General features: G+C 33.7%; 1 protein-coding gene across 4 annotated transcripts in view; it reads right to left on the reverse strand.

Annotated features, from left to right (window-relative positions):
- Positions 1-216: 216 nt before the first annotated feature.
- The window catches only part of UBE2D3 (ubiquitin conjugating enzyme E2 D3), a 28,368-nt gene continuing 5,554 nt past the window's right edge, over positions 217-23,030 (reverse strand). For 3 of the 4 annotated variants that reach the window (XM_053666322.1, XM_053666321.1, XM_053666323.1), the window contains exons 3-9: positions 14,023-14,086; positions 13,896-13,927; positions 6,828-6,905; positions 5,048-5,153; positions 2,967-3,060; positions 2,542-2,591; positions 981-1,085 (exon numbers count right to left, since the gene is read on the reverse strand). In XM_053666322.1, coding sequence (XP_053522297.1) covers positions 2,543-2,591; positions 2,967-3,060; positions 5,048-5,153; positions 6,828-6,905; positions 13,896-13,927; positions 14,023-14,086 — 423 coding nt within the window. In that variant the 3' untranslated portion in view covers positions 981-1,085; position 2,542. Of the gene's footprint in view, positions 1,086-2,541; positions 2,592-2,966; positions 3,061-5,047; positions 5,154-6,827; positions 6,906-13,895; positions 13,928-14,022; positions 14,087-23,030 lie in introns of all 4 variants that reach the window. The other variant, XM_037167928.2, reaches the window with a different exon arrangement.

The raw sequence follows: 23,030 nt of genomic DNA on the forward strand, positions 1-23,030 counted from the left end.
ACCCAAATAGCTTATTAATTCTGCATAAATCAGGTCAATCAATGTGTCAACCTGTAACAGACTGTGCACTTTTAACTGAACATGGTAAAATATTCACTCTTTTGAACTTTACATCATTTGATGTCGAACAATGAGGGAAATCCCAACAGTATATACAAAAACAGTTTTGCATTTACAAAAGATTGTTTCCCATACTGATTAATCCAGGCGGCTAACTCATTGGTTTATGCAACTTTATTGAAGAAAAATAAATCAATTACTAGCAGAGCTATTAGTTGATCACTCATCCATTGACAACTTGCATCATTTATTCAGTGCTATATTAAACAGTGTATTGGAAGATAGATTAACTAATAGCTCCAAGCCTCCTAACAATTTAAATGAAAATTACAAAATGTTTGAGACCCTATTTTGGAATACAAAGGGTGTTTGACTTCCAATTTCCATTCTCTGTAGAACAAGAACAGGTCATTCCTTTATTGACATGCATAAAATACATCACATTTTCTGTTCTGCTGATGCTATAAATTCAATACCAATTCTCCAGCCACATCAGTTATGAGCATAAAGTATATCATGTAACCTCAGATCTCTAACAGTGGAAGGCTTATACAAGAATGGATGCTGCTACAACAATGCTGCTTCCTTTGAGGCGACAACTGAGCATCCATCTCCCTCCCCCTCGGATGATTTCTTCAGCATGTTAGAGCAGTGAGGAATGGTTTAGTCTCATAACCAAGTTAGAGTGAAGACATTGGCCACATAATACACATGCTCCATTTTTTAAAAAATTCTGAATCTTGGGCAACTGTTCTCTTGTAACTACTTTACAGTTTCTAAAAGCAGTTATTGTCCAAAGCTGGAAGAACTTAAGTCTTCTCAGATGAGCATGTGAATGAATGGAGGGAGGTAAACAAAAAATAAAATTAAAAAAGATGAGGTCTGATAGGGGAGCAGCCGGATAAGAAAATCAAAAAAGGAACAGTAATTTAAAGTTTATTCCAGCTATAATGCAGGTTATTCTGACTTTAAGGTAGCATCACATGGCATACTTCTGAGTCCATTCCCGAGATATTCTGTTGTACCTGTAAATAAAGAATATGTTATTTTAAATGTTAAAATAAAAAATACTTAAAGGGGAAAAACTTGTTTTACCTCCAGACTTGTCGTGGAGTCAACTAATGGTTCTAGTTGAAATAAAGCTAACTGGGAAAATTAATAGTTGCACTCAAAGCATTGTGGGAAATGAGAACCTTATACCTCCCACCCCCCGAAATGGCCCCCACTACAAGTAGTATTTTACCAAACAAAATAAAGTGGCACTGACATTGGGAAGGCTAACAAAAATCAAAGACCTTTTATCTGAGCTAATGTTCTCAGAAAATCTATAATTTGTATCTATTCCAATCAATTTTAACATTAAAAAATTATTTTCCAGTTCATCATGGAGTTATGCCAGAACAGTATACATTCTGTACATGTACAGAAATTTCCATCAAAGCCAGAACTGTTAACTAAACCATTTTACCTGAATCCTAGACTTTACTTGACCCTGGGTAATACCAGAAGAGAAAACGCCTTTGAGACTGGCACTGGGGAAAGATTAAGAAGACACTGGGGAGTATGGTAAAAGAACAGTTTTGAAGAGTAGGTGGGTATGTGAGCCCCACTCTTGAGATCTGATGAATGGGAATCTGTAGGAGTACTACTAGAAGCATCTTCACTTAAAAAGATCAACAGGTAATTCACACACAAGCAAGGTTACTTACTACTGAGGAGGATCACTAATACTGATAAATACCATCATCTCTCCCTTTTACACTCTCCCATGCCACAGTCTTACTTACCAATGAAAAAAATGTAATAACTAAGAAATGAATATACATATATGGGCACATAAGATCTTTTAGATATTTATGGTTTGAACTTTATGAACTATTAGCTAACTTCATTTCAAACCAAGAACTAAACAGGGTTGAACCACTTTTCTCAAGTTAAAATATAGTTCTTTCCACAATTCATGGTTACCTTTAAGGATACCCTCTCAAAATGCCAGCACTTTAAAATGATGGTTTCATTTAGCATACAGGGAGCCACAAAGTAGAGCTGACACCAGTGCATGCATGTCAGTAATGAAGATTTAGTTTAAATGCTTAGGCTTAATTAAAAGTTTCCCCCTTACATTATTATCTTGGCAAATTTGAACTACATTACCACATTCCATGTAGTATTGGATAAAGTTTAAAATATAACAATTTTAAAATTAAAATTTAAACACCCTGGAGTTTTGAAAGATACTAAATTTCCATTTCTTACTAGTGCTAAATAACTGCTATGTCATGCAAAAATACTCTCAAGCAATAATAACTACTGGGTATGCTTTCACGCTAAACAGATCAAGCAGTTAAAGGAACGGTTTTCAGAAAACTGCCACATTGGTTACCTTTTGTTAGTTAATACAATACAGTGCCTTAGAGCATGCAGCACTCAAGTGCTGGCAGTACCATGAATAAGCGCACCATAGAGTGCAGATCCTCTTACCCTACAACATAGCGTATTTCTCTGTCCACTCTCTTGCTAACCTATTGTACCTAATTGAACAAGTATACTTCGGATTAATGATAAGACAAAAATTATAATGGTGAGGCTGTACATAAAAATAATTCAAATATTTGAGAAATTTAGATGAAATTTTTACAGTAGTACCAATATTTTTTTCAAAAACTTAATTGGGATGAAGAATTGCTTTCTTCCCAAAGCTTAATACTTCAAGTGACAAAGTGTAGAACAGGTTAGAAAAACAAAACATTTTAGAGGACTATTCACTGTCACAAACTAAAACCTACAAATCTCTATCATCTAACCAGAAATAAGCATCAAGGCTTCTTGGCATTACCACTTAAGAGCAGAGTATAAACCTAAGAAAAAAAGCTTTATATTATTTTCTTAAACTACTACATACTTACTTATCTCTGTCTGTTTTATAGATCCGTGCAATCTCTGGCACTAGGGGGTCATCTGGGTTTGGATCACATAGCAGTGAACAAATGGATAAAAGAACTACAAGAAAACAAATGTTACTCATCATCAGGAAACTGGATAAAGAAAAGTGTATTTAAAAACTATTATACCCATTTAAATCAATGGACAGATCATCCAGATGAAAAAATCATTAAGAAAACAATGGCCTGAAATGTCAACAAGTAGATAATTTAAGAACATTTTATCCAAAACTACAGAACATACACATTTTAAGTGCACATAGAACATTCCTGATATATTTTAGGCCATAAAACAAGTCTCGGTAAATTCAAGACTGAAATTTTTATGAGCATATTTTCTGACCACAGCAGTATGAAATTAAAAACTTATATAATCCTCAATGCTCAAAATATTTTATTAGTTTATATCTTAATCTCAATGAGATAAAAACTTACAGATATTTTGCTTCACAGGAGACAAGCTCCTGGTAAATAAATTCTAAAAACAGAGCTTTGTTGGGATCAAGTTTAGTACTAGCTAAAAAACTGCCCAACTCAGAAGTTCCAATAGTCAAACAATAGCATATTAGTTTGTTATCTTTAAAAATAATTAAGTGGAATTAGAATATAAGTCACTGGAGTTTCTTGGTACTTTGAGGGGGGAAAAAATAACTGGAGTAAGAATATTTAGGAAACATCCATGCCATTTTATTCTTAGCTAATCAGCCTAAGAAGGTAGGTATCCAGTCTCTGTCCTACTCCCAGGGGAGATTTCACAAAACTATGTTTTGTCCCCTTGAATTTATAAGGTGGAGGCCATATACCCAAGAATATTGGCTAAATCAAACAACGCCAAGATCTACTACTAACTGAGCTTTCAATACCCTATCTAATTCATTTTAAAATGCCTGTTGTGTAAAAAAGCATTAATGTAATATACTACAGAAAATGTAACTTCACATCCAAGTGCAGGGGCAAGGGACACATAAAAAACTGAAAAACTAGTATTTAAGGTATTCATAATACCAGATATCAGTGGTAAGAGAACCTAATTTGAAAGAAAACAGCAATGTATCCAAGACAGTAAAAATAGGTCTAAAATTATGTCATACTTGCAAAAAATTATGGCAGCATTAACCCAAATTGTTTTTCTCTCCACTAAAAATGATTCTAGTTTTTAAGTTTGAGAAATGCTGTACCTACCACCCCTTAAAGAGATTCAAATGCACTGTACAAACATATGAACCTAAGTAATACTAAGTCAATACCGGAAACTGAAAATTACTGAAGGAAGTCTTCCTTCCCATTGAATAGTTTTGTGATATGTGATTTTATCTGTGGAGTAAAAGTGACATAAAAGGCACCAGATTCATTCAAAAAAGTGAGAGAGATATTCTATTTCCATCTGGGATATTCACATGGAGACTGGGTAACTTATTAAGATGACAGACAATGCAATAAATCCCCATTAAAAGTAGAAGAACAGAATTAATCTAGATAGACTTCCAAGAGGATTCTCTCATTTTCGGACTATCATTAAGTAGAACAACCTACTATGTCCATATAATACTTTCCTAAAAGTTTTTTTTAAAGGCTAAAACTAAAGGCTTCTTTCAAAATGCCTTTTATTGGAAAAACAGACAGACAGACAAAACAAAAAAACCCCCAAAATGTTCTGCAATGGAAATCTCAAGATAAAAAAGTGCCCTTCAAATTTAAGTATACCATTTTAGTTAAAACAATAAATAATCAAATGAGATTGTGCAAGTAGCTTCAGATGAAAAAATACTACAGGAATCAATGAAAAATAAACTCTGCTTTTTAATATTTGCTATTATTTGCAAATAATGCCTCAATACCCTAATTTGAATTTTAACTTCAGCCCACAAAACCTCTTCAATCAATACCGCTAAAAGAGCAAAGATTATATAACTTATTATTCTTTCCCTACCTCCTACCAAAAAGTTGGCATACTAAAGATTCAAACAAACAGGCCCACAATGGAAACTCCTTTAACTACTAGAAAATCAGAGCAATTCAAGACTATTCCTCTAAAAGTATTTTACCTTTAGAAATAGTTAAAGCAGGAGACCACTGTGATCTTAGAATATCGAGGCAAATGCTGCCATTACTGTTAATATTTGGATGATAAATTCTTGTTGTAAATGCAACCTAAAATTAAACAAAAACACAAAACTTTAGGTTTTTCTCCCAAATAAAAATATGCATCTTAAACTTAAGTAGAATATTTTTAGCAAGACTTAAAATATTATCACACTTAGAGAAAAAGCAAATGGCTAAAACCTAATTTATATACACAAAAAGACCAAAAACTATAGAGACCTGTTTTTATATTCTGACCAAGATCCCTCAAGGGCTCCCTCTTATTAAAATTAAAATGAAAAATATAACTTTGGGGCAAAAATGTTATTCTCAATGACATGGTGGTATGCTTTGAAGGTTAACTTTGACCCTCTTTTTATTTTAACATTTATTTAAAAAGGAATTGTTGATTGTAACACAAAATTTATAGACCAGCTCATTTAAGATATCAAGTTGCGAAAGTATGTATTTGTCTGCATTTCCACTGTACATAAAATATAGCATACAGCCCTGAATATCATATTCTAAAGTCAATGTCATATTGCACCCATTAAGATGAAGATGATCATAATTAAGAGCCAATGTTCTACATCTACATTATCCTATATTCATATAGGCTGAATTTGTGCCAAATGCTTTCAAAAACCAAGGACCATGTTTTGATACCTGTAAACCAGTCCACTTCGGTGAATTTAGCAAATCAGTGTTTTGATAGATTTATGCAGTTATGTACATAAACTCAAATCCCAAAATGATTACAGTTTGTATCAACTCCAACACAATCACAGTTTAAATTGTAGCAATATATTGAAATGTATAGTCCTGGCTGGTGAGGCTCAGTGGATTGAGCACAAACCTGTGAACCAAAGGATCGAGGTTCGATTCCCAGTCAGGGCACATGCCTGGGTTGCAGGCCAGTTCCCAGCAGGGAACACACGAGAGGCAACCACACATTGAGATTTCTCTCTCCCTCTTTCTCCCAGCAGGGAACACACGAGAGGCAACCACACATTGAGATTTCTCTCTCCCTCTCTCTTTCCCTTGCCCTCTAAAGATAAATAAATAAATTTTTCAAAAAAGAAAATGTATAGTGAAGTTGAAGACTAGAAATCTCTAACAAAATACCAGGGTAATACAAATTCTGCATAAATATAATTCTGTGTAAAAAAAAAGGGGGGGGGAATTCCACACGGTATATTTGAAACCTACAACATGGAAAATAAGGCAATTCTTATCTCCCTTTACAAAGTTCACATCTAGGTTTAGTTTTTAACTAAAGATTAACAGTCAGAATTCTCTTCCAGTGATTCAATTCAATATATATTCAGCCTAATCATTTACTCTTATCCATTATATATACACATACCAATTTAGCCTTAATTATGCAGAACCTTAATTTCTCTTTTCCTTTTTATTGAAATATGGAATGACAGTAGTTAATAAGAATATACAGTTTCAGGTGTTCAATTCTATAACATATAATCTGTATATTTCATTGTGTGTTCACCACCCCAGCTGAGTCTCCTTCCATCACCATTTATCCTCCCTTCACCCTCTTCTACCTCCCCCACCCCCTTTCCCGCTGGTCATCTGTTCCCCTCCCCCAATCCTTTCATTGCCTTTTCCACTCAGCCCCTCAACCCTTCTGACAGCTGTCTTGTCTGTTCCCTATTTCTAAGAATGCTGTATTACTCCGAAATAAAGCCTAAATCTATACTAACGGACTTGGGGGGAAAAATTTACCTTAGGTGGTTTGAAGGGGTAGTCTGTAGGAAAATGAATTGTCAAAAAGAATACACCGCCTTGATATGGGCTGTCGTTCTGTGAAAAGAAAAATATACTTAACTGATATTTAAAATATTATTGCTAAATAATTGATATATAACAATTCCATTTTCTAAGCATCTCTCACACAAATCACCTATTTTCACAGCGATAAAAGGCTAAATTATCTAAAATTCAGTTCACATTAATGGAAAAACAATCACAGTTTACTATAGAACAATGAACCCCAATTTACTTAGATCCTATTTTACATAAATCACCAAAGGTATTTTAAAAATTATGCAGAATGCAAGTATTCTAGGTCTTTATTCTCACAAAGGAAAAGTACACTAAGCAATAAAGTTTACATAATAATGTATTTTAACAAACTATAATTTGAAAATAAATTCTTACATTTGTAGAATGATAGTCAAATATTCATAGATGGCTTTGTACTATTCTGGCCACTGGCAAACCAAAATATTGGCTATCGTAGGTAACACACAACTACCTTCAATAAAAGCAGAACAGAAACAAACTGCTTTTTAAATAGTTTAATTCTCAAATGGCCCTCAAACTCCTCATTTGAAACCATGGAAATTTTTTCTTCAAAAGTATACTGAATTCTCCACAGCAAATCAATACACAGGATTACAAGATTTGGAAAACAATGTGAAATGTTCATGTTTCCATTTTAACAGAAAACAAAATTTCACAGTACAGCAGTATTCTTTCTCCTCTGCTGTTTTGCTTATTGTAACTTGATTATGAAAAACTCCCTTGGCAAATAAATACTACATACAATTTCAGTATAAAGCAACATTTGAGTGAAACTACTTGCTAGAACTGTAATTTAACCAATACCAAGAAAAAGGCAACACTGTCCCTGTTCTATAGATGAATAAAATGGGGCTTACTCAAGTAATTTAGTCAGGTGTACAAATGATGTAGCACAGAACCAAGATTCACACCCAGATCTTATGAAAACCGCTAATCAACACCAAGTAAATAGTGATGACAGAAGTTAGTGACCTAATCAATGATTTTAAGGTAAAAGAAAATATGAAATTGTTTTATTACCCCTGGACAGGCAAAGATGTAAAAATGTAGAGTGACTGAATTATTACCAACATCCACCCCACTCCACTAGAGAATGCATACAGCACTAAAAGTACCTTTTTAGTATGCCACTTTCTGGGTGTTAGGATAAGTAAAAACTTTTACAGTTCTGACACTTTAATGTACCTCAACCCCAAGAACTCTGTAAAATAGTTAAAATACTACTCAAATTAATCTCTCTTCTATATATAAGGGACACAAAAATTCCTTAATATTGATAGGCTGAGTCTGGTATAGAGACATGAAATGAAATGTTAGATATGAAAAATGAACAGGCTATACCTACTTAAAGAAGGTCAAGTTACTGATGAAGAATCATTCAAAGAAACATACAATTAGGAAATAAAAAAAACTATAATTTGAAGTTAGTCCTGCCTACACCAAACTCCCTCCTTTTTGTATTATTTACAAAAAACAAAAACAAAACAATAAACCCTAAGACTGCAAAGCCGTATCTGAGAATTATAGAATAAAAAATCAATGTAAAACATTAGAAACTAAAATGAATTTATTAGATTAACATATCTTTGTTAATATGCCTATATTAACTAGGAATAAATGCTTCAAATAACACTTTTATAAACATAAGTTAATACTGAAAATGTGTCTCTATTGCATACAGGTAACAATTTTTTTAAATCCTAATTTTTTAATAAAACCCAAGTCCAAAAGTTGTTTAAGCTTTCATTCCAAGTTTCATACAGTCAAGTACTTTATCTGACTGCTTCTGAATAAAAGTTATCTAATGAGATTTAGACAAAGCCAAAATTCATTTCATTTCAATTCAAAAAAAATTTGTAAAATGAAAATATTTCAAGGTTACATTTTAACACTAAAATTCCACAAAAGCATAAAGGAATAACTGGTAAAACCACAAGATGCAGAGGTAATTAAACTATGCCACCTAAAAATTTAAAGCTGTACATCAAATTTACCATAAATTTTCAGCAAACAGAAAATACAACGAAGAAAAACAAAGAAGAATACTTTTCTTGGTAAACTGACTGAAATCTTAGAAATCCAAAGCTTATTATTGGATCTCTTCTTTCAAGACCTTGTACCCTAGTTTTGCTCCATCCATGCTGCTCCTTCTCAGTGTTAGTAATCTTGTACTATGGCAACCCTTACAATGTTAATATCCACAGATTCATCATTTTTTTAAATCTCCTGACCCATACTTATTTTTGGTAACTCTTGAGTCTTTTTCTAATGTAGCTATTTATTGCAGGACACATATTCAAACGCCTACAAGTATTTCTACTTGGATATCTCATGTGTCTAAAACTCCAATCACAATCCTAAGGCCAGAAACCAGGATCTCATCATTGAGTTTCTTATCTCTTCAAAGTAGTTTCCTGAATCTTAAGGAGCCTTAAAATCTCTTGAATTTATCTATCCTACTCTCCCCTTTATACCCACTGCTACTGTTACTTAGCTCGAGATATTAACTACCATAGTTCCTCCCTTGTGATTTCAGTTCTGCAGTGTTACCCACAGTCAGAAAATATTAAATAGAAAATTCAAAACATAACCAATTTCATGAGTTTAAAATTACATGCCATTCTTAGTGTGCTGCCCCACTCGATCCCACCCCAAACATGACTCATCCCTCTGTCCAGCATACCTAGACTGTATACGTTCCAAGTCCATTAGTCTGTTGGTACGTACCAGATCATAGTATCGCAGGATTTGTATTCAAGTAAGCCTTCTTTAACTTAGTAATGACCCCAAGAAGCAAAAGTACTGATGCTGAAATTTGGGTGGGCCAAAGAAAAGCCAAAAAAGCACTCACTTTTACATGAAAAGGTACACAGTACAGTAAGATATTTTAAGAAAGCCCACAATTCAAATAACTTTTTAATAATATACTGTTATAATTGCTCTATTTTGTTATTGTTCTAATCTTACTGTACCTATGTTATAAATTAAACTTTATCATAGATATTTATGTGTAGGAAAAAACCCATAGTGTGTACATGTGTATATTTTATGGCTACCCTTCTCTTACACCTCTGTACGTACATTTTAATATACGCATGTGTATATACATATACATATACATATACATATATATATAATGGTCTGGCACTATCCATGACTCCAGTCATCCACTGGGGGGTTTGTCTTCGAAGATATCCTCCCATGGAAAACGAAGGACTACTCTACCATTTGTCTACCATTATGGCAATGACTTGCTACTGGTATTCCTGCCTTTACTCTGGCTTTTCCCTCTAATTTGTCCCACACCCTATTGCTTAAGTGATCATCTTTAACACACAAGTTACTCCCCTGCTTGAAATCTAGCATAGCTTTTAAGATAAAATTCAAACTCCTAAGCACTCTGAATGTTTTATGATCTGGTTCCCACCAATCCAGTTAGTTTTATTTTCCACCAAACTATTCTCTCATTGCTTCACATAAAATAATTATTTCATATTTTCCACTTGTTGAAATATTCTTTATCTGCCAGACCATACATAAATATAGCCTTCCCTTTAGTCTAATCTTCTGGCTACCCTTCTCTTACACCTCTGTACGTACATTTTAACACACGTATCTTTTCTTACTTTTTTACTTTCCCCTCTTCCACTAGACTATACAAAGCTTCTTAAATAGTAAAGTACTGAAGGAGAAGAGTTTTTATGTATCATTACACTTTGTAGGAAATAACATAATACACTTAACGTAGATGGAAGAAATAAAGCTTATGGAGCAATAAAATACCAACAAACCAATTTTTAAAATTTCAGATGGGTTTTTTTTTTTTAAAGCTGATTCTGCTCAGGCTGTCAAAGGTTACATTATTCAGTTATGGTATAGGCATACCCCATTTTACTACACGTAAACAACAACAACAAAAACCTAATTGAAGCCAAGACCTCTTACCAGCAGAAAGAATACAACTCACTTTGTGACACCAGCATTACTGAGGTGCTGTGGAACTGAACCCACAGTATCTCTGAAGTATGCCTGTAATTTCTTCTATGACTATATCATAGATTAGAAGTCAGCGTGGTTCTCCAAATAATTTCAAAATATTTCTTTCTGCCAGCTTCATTTCCAGTTATTAAAGGAAAATCAAGCATGTAACTATTAAGAATAGGTAAGGAATTTCTCTTCAATGCATCAATTCTTAGTAGAAATTGCCCTTAATATAGTACTGAAAAGGCAACCAAAGTTTAAAGACCACATAATTAGCAATGTTCCCAATTATTTCAAAGGTTTAGTTTTTATGAATATTTGTGCTTCCAAAGTATCTTACCTTTAAAAAGAATAAGGCAGCATATAGTTGTTAGAACCAAGCATTTTTGCCTAACTTTTAATAACCAAGAGCATTTCCTGACTATATAATTCACTAAAATTCCATAGTTTTTCTTATTAGAACTTAAATTAGATGCTCTATTCCTTAGAAAGTCAGGAATCTTTAGTTTTGTGGCAGTCATCACTCTCACTGGTCTGAAGACATACTACTCCAAAGCAAAAACAATTTTGCTATCATTTATTCTTCCAGCAAATCCACAATTACTGGTTATTACCCCACTGGTTCTGTTGTTTTGGGTCACATCTGCATCCCACATAGGGTAGAATACTAACAAAATAAAGTACATTTACCTAATAAAACTATGATGTTTTGACACAAAGGTGCAATTAAAAGCCAAAATAATAACACAAGATGTTTCACTGACTACATAGTAAGAGTAATCATTAACTATTTACGAGTCAGCATCTGAATTTAGATGCTTACTATGAAGAGCCCAAGATTGGTATTTTGTATGAGGTTTTATAACCTTTGAATCCTCCTTGAAACTATACAGTGAGAATTAGCCTCTCTAGAATGTAAGTACATTTCAGGGAATAATGCAGCCAAAGCAAAACTGCAGTTGTGGTATAAATATATTTCTTGTTTCTGTTAATCAGGAAATATTTAAATAGTTCTAAAAATTAATGTTTTTCTTTTTAAGAGAAAACTGTTTGTCACTAAAACATATTAAAAGCCATAATCTGAAAGGTATATAAAATTAAAAAACATTTTGAAAAATAAAAGCAAATTAAGTAAACAAGTAAAAAAAATTGTCAGGATAAGCAATTTTGTATCTTCTATTCTCTGGAAAATTACTAGCATAAACTACTCATTTATGCTTCACGTAGGCATACACATTAACAACAGTTCAGTAAAGTGAAACCTCAAAAGTCAAGCAGAAAAACTTCACACTGGTTTTAAGATTAAGAGTTGGTTTGTTATGCACACCATCCAGCTGGAATTGACTACCAACTCTTTTTTGTATTAGTACTGACAACTAATTTTATAATGAGACTATGTTAATGCACCCACAAGATAAAAAAATGAGCTTTATTTGTACAGATATAATACGGCATTTTCTTGAATTCTTTGCTTTGAAAATTAGTGATCTATAATGGAAAAATTCTAGAAGATGCAATTTTAAGTGCTTACAGAAGACGTAACTTGGGTAGGCAACATGGAGATCCGGTAGAAACTATGACAGACAAACTCCATTTAAAAAAGGGAAGCGGCTGCTACTCTATCTCAAGCTACTATTGCTTGTGAGGATGAGAGGGCCTAGTCGGAGATTTGTTTTTATTTTTTTTTAAATAAAAACATTGCCAAATTTTGTAACACTTCATGGAACAAAGTGGGTAAAGCCACTAGTTAAGTAATGTTATTAAAAATAATCTGTTACCAATTAGAAAAAGCAGCACTTTAAAAGCAAATTAAGTCCTTGAGACTGAAAATGAATAATCCTGACTTTGTAGCTTTTATTGGAATCTACATATACTTCACAGTATTAAATTAAATATACCACCTTCTCCTCTAAATTTGATTTAATGTTTCATAATCTTCCTACCTCTAGGTCATAACATTTCATAATCATTCTAAATCTCTGCTTGTTTCCCATAAATTTCTTCTACTAAGCATTTTATACATATTACTTAGTTCCCATATTTTAATTGCCTGCCTCCCAGTAGATTTTAAGTTGCCTAAAGATTGAAAGGGATTTGTCTATTATGTTCATCAGTATCCTTCATGGCTGCACAAAGCAGGGATCACATTAGTTGAGATAGAAAAAAGGATTAAAAATGTCAAAATCAGAACTGCTGAACAAACAATTGCTGATCCAACTTTTCCAAGGGTATTTCTCCTTTTAGAACCTGTACTTAATGACCATTATCTCACCCTAATACATCATTGCCATTTATGTTGAGATTAAACCATTAAAAAAGGAAGAAAGCAGAACATTGAGTAAGACACTCATATAACTTAGCATAGAAATCTGAAAGTGCCTTCTAAGTCAAAAAAAAAAAAAAAAAAAAAGAGTTAAGTATTGTGCAAGATACAGTCTTACCCCAGGATGTTTTACTGCGTTCTAATTCTGTGAAATTCTTAGATGGTATCCATTATTCTGAATATTCAATTATCCAGCATATACAGTTTCTTATCTACCCAGGATAGAAAGGAATTTTGCTGTATTCAAAATATCACTTTCTACCTAAAGATACTCAAATTTTGTATAAAACTAAAAAGTTCCAGATAAAAAAAGTCAAATATCAAAGTAACTCAATTAAAGCTAGATTTGGGGCAATTACCCCAAAAGAGTAGGATCTTTGAATAATATCATAGTAGAGCCAGTAAATTAAATGGCTCCATAAATAATATGAAGCTCTGTGACAATGCTTTATATTGCTATGAAAGAAAAGTAGATTGATATGAAGAGATATATGATAAGAGATACTATACTCTAGAAAACAGGGACAAACACATACAATTATGTATAACAAATGAACAATTCTATGGCATATACAGAATTATGATGTAATAAAAGAAACCTAAAGACTACATTAAAAATAGCAACTAGATAAGTTGCTAAATTTTTGATTGAAAGCAAAAAATTTTAAATTCTTAATACTTACAGGTCCCATAATTGTGGCTTGCCAATGAAACACTAAAAAAAAAACAAAACAAAAACTCTTATTATTATCTAAAAATATACAAGCTTTTATGAAATTAGCCATAAAAATCAACTTGAAAGTTACTTACTATCATCCCCAACTGGACCTGCAGAACATTGTGCTGGAGGGTCACGGGCCAAATCACTAAGTTCCTATACCAAGGAAGAAAACAGTAAGTAAAGACAGTCTGCTTCCAGTTCATTTTCGTCTCATTCTCTTAAGGACACACAGTCACTATTCACATAAATAACATACTCTACTAGAAGAAAACATTTCAGTAAAACTAACCCAGATCCTGGGACATGGTAGGTATAGTTATTTACCCAAGACAATCACCTTGGCTAGGGTTCACAAAAGTATATATACACATCAATATGAGAATTTCTCTACATGAACAAACAGCTGTCCTCTTATAAATTTAAAAAAAAAAAAAACATTGTAATACTTTCATAGCTTAAAAACGTACAAAAGACAGTTCTCAATATCTGTATCATTTGCTCAACTTGCAGACCATCTGAGAAGCCCTCATTTTTACTGTTTTAAATCCTCTCTTCTTTCTGAATCAAACTAACCATGGACCTCATTTTCCACTTGAAAAATTTCTCAGGGGGCTAGATAGGTACCCTTTTTAGCTGGATCTTATTGCCTCGGCTCAACCTTGTCTTTTACTTAATACTGAGTAAAATCACATCTCTAGAAGTACTCTTTAGGTAGAATTCTTCTCTTTAGCAACTACCATACAATTTCCACAATGCCATCTGACCTTATATTTACAAAAAAAAGATGTACTTAGCCCTTCCATGACCTTATCTAGTAAGAAAATAAAGTTGTTTCTTTACCAGGTTTTTAGAAATACATTTAAGACAACATAGCTACATGTCTACATATAAATTTCTACAGAAGTTTATAAACCCACGAGATATAATGGGCTTCTAAGAACATTCAGGGACTATACAACATTGCAGGAAAAGAACTACAGCATCTTTTTTGCCTTTATCATATGATCAAATTGCACTTCAGAAAATGGCCAGTTGTTCTGGAGTGATCAGCCTGGACTCATTCCATTAAAATTAAAAAAAAAACAAAAAAAAAAAACAAAAAAAAACCCACACACAAAAAACAAAAACAACAATCAGTGAAGAACCATTCTTGTGGTAATCATTTCTGATACACACAGACCAAATAAGTATGTTTACATCAAAAACTAATGTTATATGCCAACAGTATTTCAAGAAAACTGGAAAAAAATTGTTCTGATACACTCTGCCAATTTGCCTCTGAAACTCATACCACAACTACTTATAAAGGTTATCAAGACAGCCAGAGATCCCAGGACTCAAAATGTGACGATGATTGATGTAAGATCAAATCAGACCTATATGCTTACTACATAAATATACCCTCTTACATTTAACAAAGTTAAGAATAGGAGAAAATTTATGCCAAACACATCTGATTCTGATCAGTAGGAATTACAAGAACTCTTATCCCAGAGTTAAATAGTGCATTAAAAGAAATCCTGTATGTTTAAAATAAAAACCTTACAACATATCAATTGATTCTGAAACGTGAGCAAAAAAAGTACTTGCAACTTGATTTAAATCAACTATCCATTACTGAGCAAACTACTATTTCACAGGCTAGATCAAGTCTTATACAATGATTATTTGCATTCCATGATTAGCCACTTCTTTATAACGGCAATCTACTTTAACACCATCCCACAGTCTTACATGACCACCAAATTTTCCTATGCTCCAAAATGTATACAGCAAGTTCTACTGAGTAACTAGCCTACTGAAAAAGAGAGTAACCAGAAGCTAGTTTATGCAGCCTAATTTCCTCTTTACATTCCCTTAAGGAATGTAAAAAGTTTACTTCAAGGTTAAAAACTTACCTGATACAAAACTATACCTCTTTCTCACAAAAAATAAAGATGTGAATTTTCAAGAATGCCACTGAAAGCCAAACACCAACTTACATATATAATTCAAATGCCCAATTGTATCATCCTGAAATAAGGACACTTGAGATTCCTTGAATATTGTATCACTCTGAAACCTGACTTTTAATCCAACTTAGACCCAGTATTTCCCATTATCTCATCATCTATTTCCTATTACCTCACCATCTGTACAAATGTCTATTTGCACAGGAGTTCTGAGAAAAATGACAGTTAAAGCTCTTTGGCATAAAACCTGGCACATGATGTACTTAGGTACTACACAATCATACCACCCATCCCTAAAGCAAAATTTTCTAGGTAGACACTCAAATCATTTATTAAAAAGCAAAACTGATTCATAAATAGGCTACATATTACAGCCTTAGACCATACAGATTTTTCACCTACATGATGATCTTTATGCTTAGCTGTCTGTGATGCAGTCCTCTAGCAATTACACTGCCATGAGATGTTATACATTAATAACACAAGGTCAGCAATTCAAGGAATATCTGTTGATGGGGTTTTACAGAAATCTTGTTATTAGCTTGAGTTGTACAAAATTACTAATATTTGGCCATATTTGAACTACAAAAACTGCAATTTCATGTGGTTCAACTTAAAAATGTCCAGTAAGAACTTGAATTCAGTTATTACCAAAATGAGTTTCTTACACTGATCTACCCCAAATTATGTACTGAATACATTATGTTCTGAATAAATGGATTTACTAAAAATGCCTGAAGAAAATACCCGGCAATTAATTTTATATAAAAACCAATTTAATGATGGCTGGTATAACGAAATACCTTACAGTGATGTAAACACAACTTTATTATAAATGAAAGCTCAGTAATATGCAAGCTGACCTAGAATACATCAATATCCTCCCTGAAAGTTACACATTTTAACTATGAAGAACATTAAGAAAATAAGTTTTTCTGCACACTGATATTTATAAGCCTTTATATGTTGACAGTATCACTCTTTTAGAGTTAAGGTGTAATTTCAGTTACTTAAGTACTGAATTTCAACATTTTACTCCTATTACTGCAGGCTCTCATCACTCAGATAATTTCTAAATGCCTTATTTTGCACAACCAAGCCATCCCTGAAGTATTAAAAGATTTAAAGAAAAATCAGGCCTGTTAATTTATGTACTAAAATCTACTTTAAATTCAACATTGAAAAATGACCTATGTAAAGTTATTTAAGGATCAAAACAGGTTTCTTAAATCATATTATCAGTCAGCATTCTAAGATAACAAACAACTGTCATATTATTATTATGCCCATAGCACAAGGAAATAAAATGTGATGTCAGCCGTCAGAAACCAATTTATTCAGGGCTAATCACAAAATTTTTCCCTTCAGCCTCAGTAATTAGCTCAAAGATTTGTAAAGTAACCAAAGCCAAGACTTGATTTTATCAGCCTGTCCATTATACCTGCCCAATTCTTCAACTTAAAACTAGAAAAGGACACTTCTTCCTTCTCTAATTAGGACCTATAAGGATGTGACCCAGAGCTGTTGGCAGGCTTGTGCCTTGAATTTTAGTTTTAAAACACACACACACACACACACACACACACACACACACACTGGGTGACTGAGAAAGCAAAACACTGGTTTGAGATATAAATAGGTAATTTCCGGTCCTGAGATTATAACTTGCTCTGACTCCCAGAGCTACTGCTGCCTGTCTAGTAAAGAGTTAACTTTCAATCTATTCGCAAAAACCAGATGTTAATTTAAGTCCATTTCTAAAATTTTAAGTGTAATATTAGCTAAAGCTTCACCATCAAAACATTTATTCATTTATATGACACTACCTTTTTGGTGTCAAGCATGTTAGGCCTGAAAACAAAACAAAAACAAAACCAGACGAATACTTGCCCCAACATAATGAGCTAATAAAAAGCAGGCACAATGCAAAAACAAAACAAAACAAAAAAAAACATTTCTACAACCTAAGTGCTTAAAATAAAGGCATTCAATTGCAGCATGAATCCTGAAAAGCTACCACTAACCTTGCCTCTAAAACAGTGACATTTGAGCTGTGTTCTGATAGGAAAGATAAGCATTCTCAGTAAAAAAACTCATTCAAAGTCAGGGGTGTGAAAATTTGCTTGTAGTTTGGTATACCAAAGACACAAGAAGGTACAGTATGGGAGTAGCAGTTGTGGCCAGAAAAAGTTAATCAGGGCTGGATCATTTTCAGAACCTTGAATATCACGTCCAAGAGGATCCCAGAGGGAATGGGAAGTCACTGACAGTTTTTAAGCAAAAGACAAAGGTTTTGGTTTTTCAACGTACCTACTAGAACAGCACACCAGAAGTGATTCTTACAAGTCATAGCCTAAAACTACCCATGTATCTGTGTATCCAGCTTGGTAGTTAAGTAAAGCTTAACATTTTTACTGTACTTCCTTCAAATTTAAGAAATGCTCCAGATATTACTGAAGATCTCTCATGTACTCCCCAGATTGTTTTCTTTCCCCCAAGAGGTAACAGTATCCCAAATTTGGTTCCTGTCACTTCTCCACATTTTCGTACACTACTAAGAATGCATCTCTTAAGAATACATAGCACTGTTTTGCAGGTTTTCAGACTTTGTAATATAAAACTATATATAGCATTCAGAACACTGGTTCTTAACACTATCTGTAACAAGGACTTCTAGGAATCTGATAAACTGTTGACCCACAAGCCCCTAAAATGCACATGTCCACAAAAAAACATTTAACTTGTAGGGTACCTTCCTCACCATCATGTTTGCAGGTATTCCTACTGTAATATATAATAATTATTACAGATGAACAGATAACTACATTAGAAAGCTCCAGTAGTAATTCAGTTGAGAGAACATCCACTAAATTTCTGGGCATGAAACATCATCTCAAATACAAAGCATTTTACCCATATACCACCTTATGGAAATAGGTCTTACTTCCACTAAAGGACAGAGAAGATTGAGTTCAACTATATGGTATGCTAAGCTTCAGTATGGGGAGGAGAGCAAAACAGTCTACCTACTAGAGAACTTGAAAAATAGGTCTAGAGATAGGTTACAAAAAAGGCTGTTTTCTCAAGAGTGTCCTTGCATCAAAAAAATGTATTTAAAAGAAATTGATATAGCATTTGGTAAACTGACCTAACTCTCCATTCCACTTAAAAAACAAATGCCTCAGATTTAACAAGATATGGAAAACTGACATTTTCTTAGGATCAGCTTCTCCATAACTACTCAGTTTGCACCTTACTACCACAGTCAATGTGAATCTAGTGTTAACTATTTAAGTTACATGACCTTTAAATGAAAGTCGAATGAGAAAAATTATCTGTTCTACTGCCAAGCGGAGATCAATTTCCAGTGAAGCTACTCAAAGAATTTTCAAAAATAATCTTTTCTTTCGTTTTCACTTTATGAAATGACTTAGAGCCTAAGTTTCATGTACTTTAGGGACAAAAATCAATGTATAAAATTAACTCTTTGCTTCCTAGTAGAGAACAGTGGCAAAGACCTGAAAGAACAGCACACACGTAAGACATGTAAAATCTTCATCCTCTGTTGATTTCTTCTCCAGAGAGGACAGTGTTACTTGGGTGGGCTCCTAGACAACTATTAAGACCAAAGAAATATGAAAATAATTGCAGGGAAGACTGGCACACTAGTTAACTGGTATAGGTTCCCCTCACCCTGAAGAGACACTAAGATGGATTGAAGGGCATACAATTAGGATACAATGCTAAAAAACTGTACTGCCATTATGAAAAAAAAAGTACAGTTAGACATCTATGCCATGGTGTGCTTTTTGGGAAATATTCTCCTTTTGGGATCTTCCCCTGAATTGCATCTCCTGAACCCTTCGCACACACCTGGCTAGTGTGAGAACTCAGGCCTTCCTCCGCTGGGAAATACTCCCTTTCCCTTTAAAAGCCTAAACAGGAAGGAAAAGGAGTCAATCAAATCTCTCTAAAAGGCAACCAACAGACAGAACTTAGCCAGTGAGTGTTGTCTCATTGAGAGGCTCATGACTAAACAGTAATGAGTCTGACTGTTCCTTCTGGAATGGGGACTTACGAGAGAAAACCTAGTTTGAGGAAGACACTTGCTTTGACCATTATGGGACATAGGGTCTCTACGAGAGTTGACTGTTGGAGGTATAACATGAAGACTGTGACACTGACCTAGAAGTCTAATCTAAACACAGTGCTAAATACTTATTTTTCCCTTTTTCTATTCCTATTAAAGGCCTGAAGGAAATTGGGAAATATAAGCAATGATCCCTGCCTCCAGAAAGGTATAAATTGGAAACAAGATTTGTGAATAATAAAGCTATTGAGCAGCCAAGTTCCACATGAGCCTCTAGTAAGATTTAATGCCTCTCATAACATTTGAACATTCTGCTAAACTTTTAATGACAGCCATCAACATTAACCAAAAGCAAGTATTTAAAAAAACAGTTTCTAGTATCACTCTTGCTAATAAACGACAACTCTCTAAATATATTCTAGTTTGCCCAAGTTCTATTATTCTTTCAAAGCCTTGCAAAATTCTAACTCAGATGATTACTGTGGTAAGGCTACGTTTATGGATTCCACCTTTATGTGCTGCAAATATCACTATCACGTTTCATAATCATGTTATCCCAATGGGTCATCCACCTTGCAGTTCTTCACACAAAGATCATAATAATAGCAGTAGTATAAATTATTTCTTACCATGGCTTTTGGGAAAATTTAAAGCTCATGACATTACCGAAAGGTAATTTCTTGAATTTTATTCAGAGGTCCATTTCTATCAAAACTTCCACTAGACTTAACCATATGACCATGCGAATCAGCACAATAAAGACAGTCCTTGCCTTTAACTTAAATCTGTTTGAGCAACATAAAATACTACACCGTGAGGACCGAGAGAGATCAATGCATGAAGTGGGAACAAACACAATAACGCACTTAATAAGAAATTCTGGCCCTGGCTGGCATAGCTCAGTGGATTGAGTGCGGACCTGAGAACCAGAGGATCACGGTTTGATCCCCAGTCAAGGCACATGCCTGGGTTGCAGGCCAGTTCCCAGTAGGGGATGCATGAGAGGCAACCATACATTGATATTTCTCTCCCTCTCCTTCCCTTCCCCTCTAAAGATAAATAGGTAAAATCTTAAAAAAAAAAAAAAATTCTGAGGTAGGAATCACCCTCAAGGACCATTACAACCTAGCAACATAAGGGTATGTATCAGACCAATGAGAGGCCAAAAGTCAGTACAATTAATTGTCCACCCAGGCAGACAATAACTGCTGTAATTATTCTTCTAAAGATCAGGTTTACTATGTACTAAACAAAAATTTTAAACTAATGCTGTGGAATTTCTACATGCCACATGCGCACACAAACAGTAAGGCAGGAAAACCACAAACATCTAAGAAACCTATAGTTACCAGATAGATGTTATTTCAAAAGAATAAAACTTGGCAAGATTTTCGGATCTGAACAATTTCTTTAAACTACAGACTTAATTAAGAATGAAAAAAAAAAAAAACTAGCTCCTTTAAAATCTTTTTAGTTTGGAATCTAACTTCTTGTGAGAAATCCTGAAAATTTATCTTGAAGATTAAGGGGTAGGTGCTGCGTACCATGTGTCATTACATCACTGACAAGATACTAACTTCCTGTTTAGTTATAATTATAGGTGAGACAAGCATGCTTGCTCATTAGTCAAGCTACAAAGAATGGCTTAAATGAGTTAACACCAACATTTTTCTTTAGATCATCATTAAAAATAAATTGTTTATTATTCAAAGCTCTTCTTTTGTTGAATTATCTAAATGGGCAAAGACGGAAGCAAGATTTAGGTTCTAAGCTTTGACCCATGACAACAAATGAAGCATTTTATAGATATGAAAAACAATAATAGTGGTGAAGTGACTGAAAATATCCAATTGTATATTAGCCATGAAATTTTAACAAGGTTGGGTTTACATGAACAAGTATTCCAACCTGCAAATGAAAAAGTACCCAAGCAGTGGATTACAACCGAGGCCTAAAATGTCAAACAAGACAAATTCAACTATGAAAAGTTGGTTGGAGGTCTCTGAATAATACGAGACTATGCTGAAAGTACAGTTGGAGATAAAAATCAGATGTCTGGGCAAAATATAAAATATTTTGAGAATAAATCTTATCTAACAGGATAAATCGGCTAATACTCACTAAATGTATCTAAATGAAATCTTTGCTCTAGTAGCAAAACCAAGGCAAGAACACAAAATTCCCAGTTTAAAAATAAAAATTCATTTTGCTAATTTAAAAACACTGGTTTCTTTTGGCAAAGGGAAATAAAATTAGCAGAGAAAAATCCCACTGTAACAACGACAAAATGCAGTGCAATAAAGATATTTAGAACCTATCTTTATATGTGAATGAAGACACCTATTATAATTTCTTTTAAAAAACATTTTCCCGCGCTGGCTGGCGCAGCTCAGTGGATTGAGCGCGGCCTGCGAACCAGAGTATTGGGGTTCGATTCCCAGCAGGGGACGCATGAGAGGCAATCATACATTGATATTTCTCTCCCACTCTTTCCGCTTCCCTTCCCCTCTCTCTAAAAATAAATAAATAAAAATAATAAAAACGGTTTCCCTACTTGTTATATAATACTATAAAAGTTGTATGAGGTGCAAACACCCTATGTTTATATGCTACTTCTGCCTCTCAAAGCAAAGATTCTCACAGGTAATGACAGGCTTACTTATTTTTTATCCCCTGGGACGAGACTACTGTGCCAAACACAGAAAAACCTCAGTAAGTATTGATTAAATGATCATTCCCTACGTGTGTGGTTTGCAACCAGAGGGAAGCTCCAGAAATGTCCCTAAGAAGCACTTGAAAATTATGCCTTGTTTCCAGAAAACTCAGTTAAGTCTAGTAAGACCTCATCTGTGTACCTACATTTTTTGAAAACTCTGCTAAACATTGTAACATATAAATGTAATACACTACATATATGATAGAATGCAAAACCTGGTTTAAGATGTAAGAATTTAATCTGAGAACATTTTAATCTCAGTACTAGGAACCTACTCTCTTCTGTAAGTGAAATGCTTTGAGAAATTCTCAAGAGTTAACTGTATCTTAGATAACCAGT

This window comes from Artibeus jamaicensis, unplaced genomic scaffold (assembly GCF_021234435.1).
Source record: "Artibeus jamaicensis isolate MK-2021 breed Jamaican fruit bat unplaced genomic scaffold, CSHL_Jam_final contig_452, whole genome shotgun sequence".
NCBI classification, from domain to species: domain Eukaryota; kingdom Metazoa; phylum Chordata; class Mammalia; order Chiroptera; family Phyllostomidae; genus Artibeus; species Artibeus jamaicensis.